Here is a 13,034-nt window from a genome sequence, read left to right as displayed (position 1 = left end):
ACAATTTTAGAAAGCAGCTAATGTTGCACTTTCTGCATATTATTATATGGTTTGCTTGCATCATATGCCCTTGCCAAGTATTTTTCTGTACAATGACAGAATCCTCTCTATCCTACCTTCAGCCTAAGCTGTGAAAAAACTAGTGTGTCACTCAATGAGCATTGCAAATTATTATTTCATTCTTCTGTAACTAGTAAATTAAAATTGTCATGCTATCTTTCATTTCCCATCCTGGCCATACATTCATCTCATTCTTTCTATCTTACTCGTCCCTTCTCTACTTCCCATGCACAGCTTCATGCCTTATGCCTTGCTGCTCCATACACTTGGAATAGGCATCCTCTGATCTTCTTTCCAATCCTTCATAAAGTCATCTCTTCGAGCAATTCCTCCTTTCTTCCATCATTGTCCAATCCTGTGACACCTCTCCTTAAACTGTTATCCTGTGTCTCATTTTGTTTCTTTCATCTTGTTTAGAACGTAAGCTGTTTGGATCTGATCTATATTTATAATGCATGGTGTAGGTGGTACTACATACTGTAAAAAATGTTGCAGCACTTGGTATACAATAAATATCAAATTCTGTTCATAGACCCATGCAACACATACACTGGTGCGAGTTAAGGATAGCTTTCATGTCCTCTTTAATTATAAATTGATGTACTAGTATGCATGTAAGTTGAATCCTTAACATCATTTTAAACATAGACACCTTATGTGATAGTTTTGCCCATAATAATGTTTTTGGTTTTTTTTTTTAACCTTTTATCTCAGGCACTTTACATCTTCAGGGTCTGTGGCACTCCTTCTTGTGCCGCTGTAAGCTTTGAAGACTCCTCGTGGGACTCTAAGCTTTCCCACAGTGTAATTATGTCTTGCATCTGTATTAGGAGTAAGCTAGAACTCAAGGGGTATTTTTGTCTTCAGCTTTTAGATATTTGCAAATGAATAATGCTTTTGCCTGATCATTCAAGCTATGATTGTCATTGGGTACCTTATAATAATAATTTAATAAATAAAATTAGCTTTCAGTTGTTTGGAATTCAGGATTCAGTTAGCATATTTTGTAGTGCCTTACATATTTATGGTTTAGAAACACATTAAGTAATTTCTTACAGAATATGAAGAAAGTTAATGATTGTGACTTGTCACCATTGTATAATATTTTTCCTTTAGCAATACCAAGTTCTGTACAGAGAATATTTCTGTTTAACTGTACAAACGGCTAAAAGTTGCCTTTGTCAGTTTAAAAACTATTGTTAAAATGGAGTTAAGTTTGAGAGTATGTACCAGTAACGTAGAGTGAATACGTTACAGGGACATTGTTATTATCCCAAAAACACATATTATAAAACCAGGAAATGTATAGTTAAGGCTTACCTTAAAAGAAATACAAACACATTAAGGTATGAAGATACGCAGTTTATATACCCACACAACCTTTACTCCACCTTGTGGTGATGTCATGAAATAACCAGACAGTTAAGGATCAGTGCATAATGTTTGTACTCCCAGATTAGGCTAAACCGACTTCAAAGACCTATTCAATTTTTTTTTTTTAATTTCCCCCTTCTGGTATGTCTGTGGGGCAGAGTTAAGGTTGTCTGGATGCATTAGGACATGGCAATCATTTTGAAAATAAGTAATTCTTTGTGGAATTCTGTTTAAAACAAAAAACAAAATTCTGCATCCTTTACTGAAGAAATTTTCAGTAATGAAGAAAAATGGCAAAAAAGACTATTAATTTAAAAAAAGTTTTGACATAGGGTGCTAAATTTCTGAAAGGAACACTTTTTAAAAAAAATTTCACTCTAATTAACAGATTTGCTTGTTAAGTCTCAGAAAATTAATTCAGTACTCAAGAGTAAGTGCTGTAATTTAAGTGTAAAACTCAACTCAGCCTTAACTATAGACTAGGGACTGGCGCTTCCATAATTTGGCTGTATCTGCTGTTGCTGTGCTAGGATAGTAGTGCTCCCAATGTTATGACCAGAGTGTTGGGACTGCTACTGTGCCAGTAGGCTCACACTGGGGGCAACTATACAATGAAGGAATTGTGGGGGCAGCCAGTCTGGTAACTGGAAGAGAGAAAGATGGGGAGATAATCTTCACGCTGGACAAAATACATTTTTTAAATGTTGGGAAACAAACTTAAACAAGCTTAAAGAAACCCAAAAAAACCCTCTTCTAAGGACTAGTGGAAAGTGGACATTGACTAATGTGGTACCAGAATACTGTCATTAATCAAAACAGTAATTTGTTTATTGTGAAAAATAAACACAAAACAAATTTCAACATTCTATCAGAAATAATTCATCCAGTATACACAAACAATGGATTACACCTATCAGTTTCACTCCTTAAAGGTTTGTTCCTTGGAAACAGGGCTGTGAAGGAAATGTGAGACACTAGAAGAATTTCAGTCACAAGGCTCTTTTTAAGACCGTCAAAGCAAATGTCAAATGGTATTTTCCTCCACACACTATTTAAAAAAAAAAAAAAAAATCAAGAGGTGCATAAACTACAATAAAAGTGAAAAGTGATACTGTAACCCAAAAGACAGAATTTTTGTAGAGCTTTTTCACTATTGTTAAAATAGAAATCCTGGTGTAACGTTAACTATTAACATCAAGGGTAGCATTAGTGGTGGAAGCTGGGGTCATTTGATCCAGGGGAACCATATATTGGGAACCCCACATTATGATCTTTTAATTTTCAGTGTTTTAAAATCCATATGTCTATTGGTATGCCAGAACAGAGTTGGGTATACTTGCTGTAAATTTGGTGTTATTTAGTCCAAAGGTTTCTCAAATACAACCTCCCATAGGGAGCTGATTTTAATTCAAATTGCCCTAAAACTCGCATGCACAGTGAGATTGTTTTGAAAACTTGTATTCCACACTGGGAGCTGAGGTAAACATTGGGAGAGCGGGGAGGAGAACTCAAGTAGATGAACGAATCAGTTCACATCTCTGCAGTGAGGAAGATTGTGCAGAATCTCTTCCTCCTACACTAGCCCCTGAGGTAGAGTATGGAGTCTGGGGCTTCCTTCCGCTTCTCCTTTCTGCCTCCAACTGGTAGATGTGTTCAGAGCCCATCAGTTACTGCCTTCCTCACTCCCTTGCTGAAGGCATGGAGGGGGTACAGGAAGAACAGAACTGGTAGCTGAGTGGCAGTGAGATGTTCCCAGGAAGCCTCCTTTTGCTCCCCAATCATGCTCTCCTCTCTACCACACCTTCCTCAAAAAAATAACGGAAATTCACTTCCTTAACACAGAGTTATGGTTGGTAGCAGTGCCTTGTCCCCTTTCAGAATACTGAGTGCACCTATACTTAAACCTCTGAAAACGAGTAAATACAGGATGAAGTTACACACAAGTCCCACCCACAACGTTAGCAATGCCCACTTTGAGTGAGTCTCCAACCTGCTCCTGGCAAATTTTTGTAGCACTCTGTCCTTCCAGATGCTATGGAATGCTCTGGGAATACAGCATATGGGTACGGAGGAGAAATCATCAGGGTGTGGCTTCACTAAGGCAAAAGTTGCATTTAAGGCAGTCTTAGTAAAGACTAGCTGACTCTGCCTGGCCTCTACTTGACCACTGAGATCTAGTAATGAAAAGGACTATATAAGAGCTAGGTAATAATAATATAATATTTACTCTGCACAAATCACTGTATAGGTCCCAGTTGTTACCATCCCTTTATCCATATCCTAAGGATTACCTCTGGAACATCCCCTGCACTTGGGTCTGTCTTGTAGTGCGGTGTTGTGTGCCACCAGACTACTATTTTCACAATCCAAATAACTCAGAATAGAAACAAAAGTCCCTCAGGCCTTTGGGCATAGCCACACCTCTCCTCATACTTTAGTGTGAACTGTGGGAATCTACTGCAAGATATAGCTGCCCCTAATACAATGAAGGTCAGTTGGTGTGCATACAAATGAATGAAAGAATACAGTTTTAAAGAACACTATATACCTGGTAAAATATCACATGTACTTAGTCATTCCTCATGTCTGCTTAGTATAGGGCAGCCCAGGCTGAAACATTGGGCTCATCTACATAGAGAAATTGATGGGCAGAACTAACCCCCTGTGTGGACACTTTATTCCAGAGTAAAAGTGACTTTATTACGGTATAATTACTCCCACATAACTATAGCAGTATAATATAATTAAGATATTTTGGAAGAGTGCAAGGCTCTGCCAGTCACTTTAATTATGCCTTAACAAAATTTTTAGTCAGTGAATATAGTAGAAATTTTAATTCTCTTCAACAAAAATGTAAAACTGAAGCCATGTAATATTTCTAAATATTAACTGAATTGTTGAGTTATTTCCAATTAGTGTGACTTTCTTGTGCTGCTGCAAGTGGTAAGAGTGCAATATGGTTAGGCCACTTAAAAATTCCTTAAATATGAAAGCTCTTTTGTATGTTATGTCCTATATATTTCTGCCTCTTTTCAGTCTTCTGCTTTCCTTATGCAATATACAGCTTCTCTTCTTTCTCTGAAAAGGTCTTGGAGCTCCTCCCAGTCCTGGGGTAGCTAGGAGAGAAATAGAAGGTAACAATGATTTTTGCATGGTAGAAATGAATCTTTAAATTAATATCTGAATGACATTAGTGTCCTCGCTGCTTAAAGACATGCTTGCTGTTTAAGTCCATCAGTTTGTTGTGTAACTCCTAAACTTTTATCCTTCTACAGTATATTTTTCCAGCCTGTTTTCTATTTAATTACTTGCATTTGTTGGTTGCTTGCAACTTTATGTTGTGAGTCAAAATTCATTCATGAAAGATTAAGTGAAAAAATTAAACCATGGTAATGAAAACTTTCAAGATTTAATCTCAGAATTGTTTAAAATAATTCAGAAGGGTATGTGTATGTGTGCAGGGGTGGGTTAAGGTGAAATCTTTTAAATAGGTGCTTAGAGGTATGTGTTCTAGGCAGAAGATTTAGGAATAAAAAATATTTTATCTGTGACTAAAGCAGGGCTCTAGCAAGTTCTTTTTTTCTCTTTCCCTTTTAAACAAAGAACTGAATGTCGTGTAATTTCAAGGGAGTAATTTTCACTAAAATATTTTAGCACACTGAAAATAGAGTATTGCTGCAGTGGGAGGGGCTAGCTACCCCGCGTAAATGCCTGTTGTTTCGAATGGGCTCGTAGTCGATACAGCTAGACCCTCCCCTGTACCGCCATGGCTACATTCAATCTTTAGCGTGCTAGCTTAATTGGAGTTAGCATGGATATGTCTACTCCAACTGGAAATTACACCTTCCAGCTCTAATGTAGACATACCCTAAGGCTATGTCTACACTAGAGAGCTTACAGCAGCATAGCTGTACCGCTGCAGCTGTGCTGCTGTCAGATCTCCTGTGTAGCCACTCTGTGCCGATGGGAGAGAGCTTCCTGTCCACATAATTAAACCCACCCCCAACAAGTGGCGGTAGCATGTCTCCCACCAACATAGTGCTGCTAACACAGTGTCACTTATGTTGTTTGGGGGGTGGGGGTGGGGTTTCTACACCCCTGAGCTGCATAAGTTTTACCAACAAAAGTGCTAGTGTAGACATAGCCATTGAGAGCAGAATTATCTGCCAATTAGAGCAAATTTAACCAATTAAGAGCTGCCTGTCTTGAGATTAGACACACCCATTATTCGGCATCCTTCAAGTTACCACAGCTGACATTCTAACTGGGACCTTCATTATTAATAGGCAGTAGATCTGTCACTAGTGAGCCTCTCTCCCTTCCTGAGGCATTCAGAGGTGTGTGTTTGTGTCAGTTGGAAAGAAATTTTTTTTTTTTTTTTTTTTTTTACATATTTTGCACTTCATAATTTGAGTGTTGCGTTCAAGGCTGATCATCAGAATCGTCATTCAGATGTTGACCTCATTGTCAAAATGTTGTGTCTAATAACAGGAGGAAGTTATAGCCAGGAATTTGTACATGAATTCTTTAACTCACTGAACAATGTACAGTTACAGACAGACTTTGAGACCATGTTTTTGAATCGGCTCCTCTTCCTGAAACTCCTCCTTTTTGAACATATAGCTGCCTTTGCTGCAGAATATGCTACACAGTACAGCAACTTCCCTCTAACAGAGGCAATCTTAACCCTAATATCAATAACATAGGCAATATCTGCAGAAAGAGATCTCACACAAAGGTTTTTTTCATCACTAATGCAATCCTATTGTTCCCATTTCTGTTAGTGATAACATACCATTATTGCGTAATATCAGTTTGCACCTGATCTGTCAATGAAAATCTCATTTGTGACTGATTTTTCTTCATGCTTCAAAGTTCAAAAAAGCCCTGGAACACAAAGAAAAGATAACTTAGGTAATACAGATAAATGTTTGTTTTGCATTAATTATATTACAGAAAATTTCAACTTAGCAATATGTCCTAAATCAATGGTCTCTAATGGCTTTGTTACAGTTCGTAGTCAGCCTCCTCCTCCAGCCGGATTCACAAGCACAGGAACTGCTGGATATAGTGCAGCCAGACCGGTAGGCGTTCAAACTTTAAATAATTTTCCTTTTGAAGTTTTTACACTGTATTAGTTAGTTGAGAGGTTTTCTTAGGAATGGTGTTATGGATGAGAGATATGTAAAATTGAGTGGATATCTTACAAGTTGTGTGAGGAGACACAATCTTAAATCATATTCATGCTGTGTTCAGACTGTAAATACACCAATAAAGATTTTGAGCTGACTGTGTATTGCCTTGGACCTTGTATAGTAATTTACACATGCAAAGTATAGATAAAACTTTATCAAATAAAAGTGATTGTGCTTTATGGCCACTTTTAAATAACTCAATGTGTGAAGCAGACTCAGACACTTTATAGTTATTTTGTATGTTTTATAATCTTGTTTAAAATGAGATGATTTGGAAGGATAGGATTTATCATCAGTGCTTATGTGCATTCTAAAGTCTACAATTAATTGATGTATAATGGTGGTTGTACCTTGATTTTAATCAACCTTAACACTTTGCCTGGGATCTTTGTATAACTGTGAAGGACTCGGTTGAATGTACAGTAGCCTTTAGTTCCTCTTTGTGCAGTGTTAGTGTGAACAAATTGAAATATTGCGTACAGTTTTCAGTAGTTTGGGTACTTTTCTACAAGTAAGAAATCACAAAATAGAGAGAGGGTCAAGAAAAGGGCAACTATGGAAAGACCTAAGAGTAGGCAAGCTTGACAGCTACTAGTCAAAGGACTAAACTTGCTAACCAAAGGCTGATACGAAAAATTGTTGTTGGAGCAACAACTGACATTCAAGGGTGAATCTCAGCCCATAGCTGGTGGTCTTCAGGGCTCCACTATTTATATCACTGCTGGGTAGTGGGTTTCAGATAAATTTGAAGCCACCCACATCTCTGGCTCCTAGAAGGGAAAATGAATACTTGCAAACTCTTTTTCTTCCCACCTGCCCCAGAAGCCTCCTAATTGTGAGAGGGACTTGACTGCTGTGTTGCATTCACCAGCAGTGAGTTGGCAAATACTTTTTCCAAGAGTTGCCTATGGGAAAAAATTAAAAGGCATTGGATATTGTGGCAAAGTCAGACTGCACAGCTCTAAGAGAGTGGTGGAATCCATACTAGAATGGTAAAGACCCTTTTCTCCATGAGCTGAAAAGAAGCTACCGCAGGTCAACTAGGGAAGCCTGAGTCCAATTAAGGGCTGCTTGTGACCTTTAAAAACCCCTCTTCTGGTGAGAGAGAGGTGGAGAGATGAGAGAGAACCTGCAGCAGGGAGAAAAGACTTCTCCTGGGTGGAAAGCTTCTCTCCTCCCAGCAACCAAGCTAATTGCCTGTTTGGGGAAGAACTGGCACCCAGCATCACAAGGCAACATCCCAGAGAGGGAACAGGGAAAGGTATTCCCTTGTTCTGTTGTGAATTTGTTTCTTTGGTTTGGCTGAAGAGTACTACTCCCTGGGCCTTGTAAATATTGGCGGGGTGGCGGAGGGGGGAATACCCAAGTGAAGAATAAAATCTTCCTTAGTGGAACTGATTTACTCCAGGTCCTTCCACCACAACCCCACAACCCTGACAAAGGGGGGAAATGCTGAGCCCAACAAGGCAAAGGAGGTGCCTTGCCACAACATATACATTTTGTTAAAAAGACTACTAAGAGGTGAGAACTGTCTACAAATATCGGAGATAATTGTTTAAAGCTTTGCTGATGCTTCTCACAATGCTTTGCAAAATATCCTAGGAAGAACCTGTATAGTATTTACTGGGTTGTGGAAGGCTTGTATTTATTAGGACATTTGCATGAAAAATGGGAGCTCTGTTGCTTAGGAGATCTCTGCTCCTTCTGTTTGTTCCTCACTGCAATCACAATAGCCATTTCAGAGGAAAATAAACTGCAGTAGCATATTCTAGATGGAATATTTTTGTGTGTGTTTGAGGCATTAAGTGCCCATCAATTTGTGAAAGAAAGCAGCTATGGAATAAACTTGTTAAAGGGAATTTAGGCTAAATATAAGGAAATATTTTTGAAAATAAAAATCACTTCGGCTATATTTTGGTCTTCTAAAGGAAGTTGTAGGGAATTCCACCAAAAGAGCCATTTACAAAATGCTTGAAGATATACGGGGTTAAGATGTTGTTGTTTTTTTTGTATCTGTGTCTGCCAGTACATTCTGTTTCCTAGTGAACTGATGAGGAGAGAGGCAGATCCAGACCAATCACTTTTTAGCTTTGGAGTTAAGCTCTGTCTCCTTAATTTCTTGGATACTTATAGCATTTTATCTAAACAAAACAAAAGGCAGCAAAATTGAAAATTTACTTAAATTTCTAAATTGACTCCTTTTGGCCTTTCGCTGGCTATTAGAGAATGTTGTCGCCCTTCTCTAAGGCACCTCAGCAGTGCTCCTCCTTGGATAGGCTCCCAAAATGACTGACAAGACAGAGGCCAAGGCTAACAGTCCTGAGAGACTGCTTAGGTCATGTCTGCATAGTAGGACAATGCACACTGTGGGAGTGTGACTTCTAAAGCACACTCATATGTTGTGCATTAATTGGTCCGCGTAGACTCTGCTGGTGCGCACCAGGGAATTTTTAGATAGTATTGTTTGAAACAGCACTATGTTAAAGAGCTCTAGAGAACTATTAGTGCATACCTGCAGAGTTTACATAGACGAATTAAGGTTCAATATGTTAGTGCTCTTTAGAGATCACACCCCTGTAGTGCGCATTACCCTACTATGTAGACATGACCTTAGCCTGCATAGATCTCCTCTTAGGAGGTACTGAAGGGAATTTTTACCTCTACTGCAAATAGCTCCAAAGTTTTCTTCCATTATCAATACAGCACAAGAACTCAATAGCCTACCACCAAGTCAGCACTTAAGTTAGATCACCAAGTCCTAGGCAGGAGATAATCAGTTCTGAGATCTCCTCAATCCACGTGGCTTGATGGCCTAGCTGCTGACCAGGAGGAAGATGTGTTTGGGAGAAATCATTGAGGAAAAGTCCTTGCTAGCCATAAAGTTGAATCTGAGTCATCTATCCTCCACAAAACCAGAAGTGTAGATACCTCATTGTGGACGCACTTCATACCACCTTAGCTAGTGAGAGAGCAAAGACCCTGCCAAGAGAAAGCAGAGGTTATTTTCAATCTTCAGTTGTTGTTCCTAGACAACTACTACTGAATCAACTTTCCTGCTGCCTCAGACCTGACTAGTGCAAGCGTTTTGAGGTAATTTTTCAACAATCTGGCCTTCATTATTATACCAGAAGTGTTAAACTGGCTGTTTTCATTTCTTAGGAAACAAACACAGTTTGAGCCATGGGAAAAATCTTTTCCTGTCCCTTTTCTGGAGCTGACATGAGACCGTTGCCATTACTAACCAAAAAGGGATACTCCAAAGAAGTTGTTAAAACGGGCTGGCATCCAGCAAAGATTCCACCAATAGTTCCTATTCCAGGAAATGGCTTTAATTCAACCATTGCTGTTAGATGAATAAATCAGATCAAAATCAACATTTTGTACCACTTTTTTTCAAAAAATTAAATTTGGGGCTAAAAGCCAGTTCCTAGAAGGTCCACATCGTGGCAATTGCCAGCATAATTCAGTAAAACAAACCAAATCTCATCCCTTCCTATGTGAAGGATTTCTTAAAGCCCTAACCCACTAATCATTCAAATCTCAGAGCTCAATTTCCTTATTTTCCTTGCCTTACACAGCCTTTCTGGCAGCAGTTATTTCTGCCAGAAGACCTTCAGAATTAGAGACACCACGGTGTCCTATTATTGCTTATTCCATGAACACTGAGGGGTTTGAAGGACTGCTTCAGCCTTTATTTCTATTCTATTCCGATTCAGAGGAGCCTGTATAGGTTTCCTAAGGAAAACAACTTCTTTTATAAATCTTGGAATATAATCCTATTGTCCTAAATATCCAGTTCCTAAACTTCCAAAGGAAAAGTGGGCATGTTTCTTGGGATGGATTTTATTCTAACAAAACTTGTTTCTTAAAACTACCTTGGTTGGTTGGTTTTTTTTGTTTGTGTTTTTGTTTTGCCGCTTGGCAGTCAAAAGGAAGAAAGCTATACGTTTTTTTTTATGCTTGATAGCTTAAAGCATTTAAAAGTCACTAGATGGATTTAACCCAGGTATACTGGACCACGGCCATTAAACATTGTCTTCTAAATCTAGTATTAGGCCAGATCAAGGGTGATTGCTTCTTTTTTTTTTTTTTTTTTTTTAAGAGACAGTTTGTAAGAAGAATTATATGTATAAGTTTTGTTCCAAAAAAATCCCTGGGATATTCTCACTGCTGTTAAATCTCATAGTAGGATTGGCAACAATGGATAAACTGGGGACAGAAAACATTTGCTTTACGTGATCATTCGGTTTCTTCTGGTTTCCATTCTTGGCAGCTTGACTCACGCCACACGCAGTTTATAGGCATGTGTGTTCTTTCAAATTATATTCCTCTTTGGAATAGTTTCATATTTTTCCTTTAATGCTCTGCTCTACAAGTTCATCAAAAAAGGATATCCAATAGCCAATATATTTACTGGCGCTCTTTGGTTAGGCAGAATGTCTCCATCCTGCCTGGAGCCAGAATACCCACATGTAAGATTTGCAAACAGGGGTTCTAAAGAATAAGTCCCATGTCAAGCATAACATTTTCTGTACTGCACATCACAGGTCTTCGGGGCATGGAATGCATTATAACGGGGGTTTGTAAAGGGCTTGGTAAACTTTTATAGTGCTGTATAAATGGTTTACAGTGATTGACTGTTAGGTCTTTTCCATCCCAGAGTATCTTTGAGTCCGGAAAATGGTGATTCTTCATTCCCATCCTGCAGTAATCCTTCGCTTCTGATTAGAAATGACCTCTGAGTAGTTTTCAACTCCACCAAAATTTTATTAAGAGTTTACCAATTCTGATAAACTACTACTACTTTCAGAATGACATGAACATATATTTCTTGAGACCGCTGAACAAAAGTTGGAAGCCACCTATGTACTCCCACTTCTCTGGGTAAAAGACTGTCTTTTTGTTATGTGTTTGTACAGTTCTGAGAACAGTAGGGCCTCTGGTCTGACTAGGGGCCCTTGGCACTGCTGCAATACAAAAAAAATCAGCAGTCATCATTCAGCAGGAGATCACTTCAATTCCAGAAGTATAGCTTAAGTATTTTATTTTTACCAATTATTATTTCAGACTGTTCCACCCCGAGCTGGAGTTATTAGTGCACCACAAAGCCATGTCCGTCCATCTGTGGGGAGGCCAACACCTGAAACCCAAACCAAGCCAGCTGAACCACCAAGAGGTAATACTATACTTTAGAAGAAAAGGAAATGTAGTGTACTGTTTAATGGCAAATCTAGGTTGGCTGCCTTATTACCCTATCCAAATCTGCCCACCATTACCTTTGACTTGCTTCCAACTGAAAAAGTCATCAGTTTTCTGTGAAAATGAAGATTCTTGCATGTAATCATGTATAGCCGTTCCTCGTAATTAAGGCTGCGAGTTTGTCATGAAGGTCACGGAAGTCACGGATTCCATGACTTTCCGTGACTTCCGGGATTTCTGCAGCTGCCGGTGCGCCTGGCTCAGAGGCAGCTCAGGCAGCCCCTGTGCCAGTCACACGGGCTGCTGCTGGGGCAGTCTTGGGCCACTGTGCCCCCCTCCTCCAGCAGCAGAGTTGGGGGCAGGCACAGGATGGGGTGAGGTGGGCTCTGGGTGGCGCTTACCTGCAGGGCTCCCTGGAAGCAACGGCATTCCCCTCACTCAGCTCCGTCCTAGGTGGAGATGTGGCCAGGCAACTCTGTGTGCCCCCTCTGCCCAGAGTGCTGGCTTCGCAGCTCCCATTGGCCAGGAACTGCGGCCAATGGGAGCTGCGGGGGTGATGCCTGCAGGTGGAGACAGTGTGCAGAGTTTCCTGGCCACGTCTCCGCCTAGGACGGAGTTGAGCGAGGGGGATGCCACTGCTTCTGGGACGTTGCCTAGAGCCTGCCTCACCCCGTCCCATGCCCCAGCCCCCTGCCTTCCCCTCCTCCCCCCCACCCAAACTCTGCTGCTGCTGGGGGGTGGGAGGAGGTGTGGAGCCAGTTAGGGAGACTGCTAGCCCCGCCAACACACCCCTTCCCCCCCCCAGCACCCGCAGGGGTTCCATGCACTCCCCCAGCATCCGCAGGGGTTCCGGGTCGCATGCCACTCTCCCCAGTACCTGTGGGGCCTCCAGGAAGGGCCCCCCCCCCCCCAATTTTTAATCATGGGTATTTTTAGTAAACATCATGGACAGGTCATGGGCCATGAATTTTTGTTGACTGCCCATGACCTGTCCATGATGTTTACTAAAAATATCTGTGACTAAAACTTAGATTATTCCATGCATTATGGAATAATGAATAAGGCTAAGTCAGCAGCCAGTGCCTTAAACTGCACTTAGAAATAAACTAGCAGCCAGTGTAGATCATGGAGCCTCAAGTGTAATGTGCTTTTAGAGGGAAACAACAGTAACTCCTCACTTAACGTTGTAGTTATGCTCCTGAAAAA

At 40.2% G+C, this 13,034-nt stretch overlaps 1 protein-coding gene across 11 annotated transcripts in view; it reads left to right on the top strand.

Moving 5' to 3' along the window:
- SYNJ1 (synaptojanin 1) overlaps window positions 1-13,034 on the top strand; it is a 116,539-nt gene that overhangs the window by 90,295 nt on the left and 13,210 nt on the right. For 6 of the 11 annotated variants that reach the window (XR_004648497.1, XM_034793796.1, XM_034793843.1 and 3 more), the window contains exons 27-30: window positions 4,521-4,568; window positions 6,310-6,348; window positions 6,448-6,518; window positions 11,697-11,805. Coding sequence is in view for 10 of the 11 variants with exons in the window: in XM_034793796.1 (XP_034649687.1) it covers window positions 4,521-4,568; window positions 6,310-6,348; window positions 6,448-6,518; window positions 11,697-11,805 (267 nt within the window). In the remaining variant the exon portion in view is untranslated. The remainder of the gene's footprint in view (window positions 1-4,520; window positions 4,569-6,309; window positions 6,349-6,447; window positions 6,519-11,696; window positions 11,806-13,034) is intronic. The other 5 variants (XM_034793826.1, XM_034793835.1, XM_034793879.1 and 2 more) reach the window with 2 other exon arrangements.

The sequence above is a fragment of the Trachemys scripta genome, chromosome 1 (genome assembly GCF_013100865.1).
Source record: "Trachemys scripta elegans isolate TJP31775 chromosome 1, CAS_Tse_1.0, whole genome shotgun sequence".
Classification (NCBI taxonomy): Eukaryota; Metazoa; Chordata; order Testudines; family Emydidae; genus Trachemys; species Trachemys scripta.
This window is presented reverse-complemented; position numbering and strand designations above follow the sequence as displayed.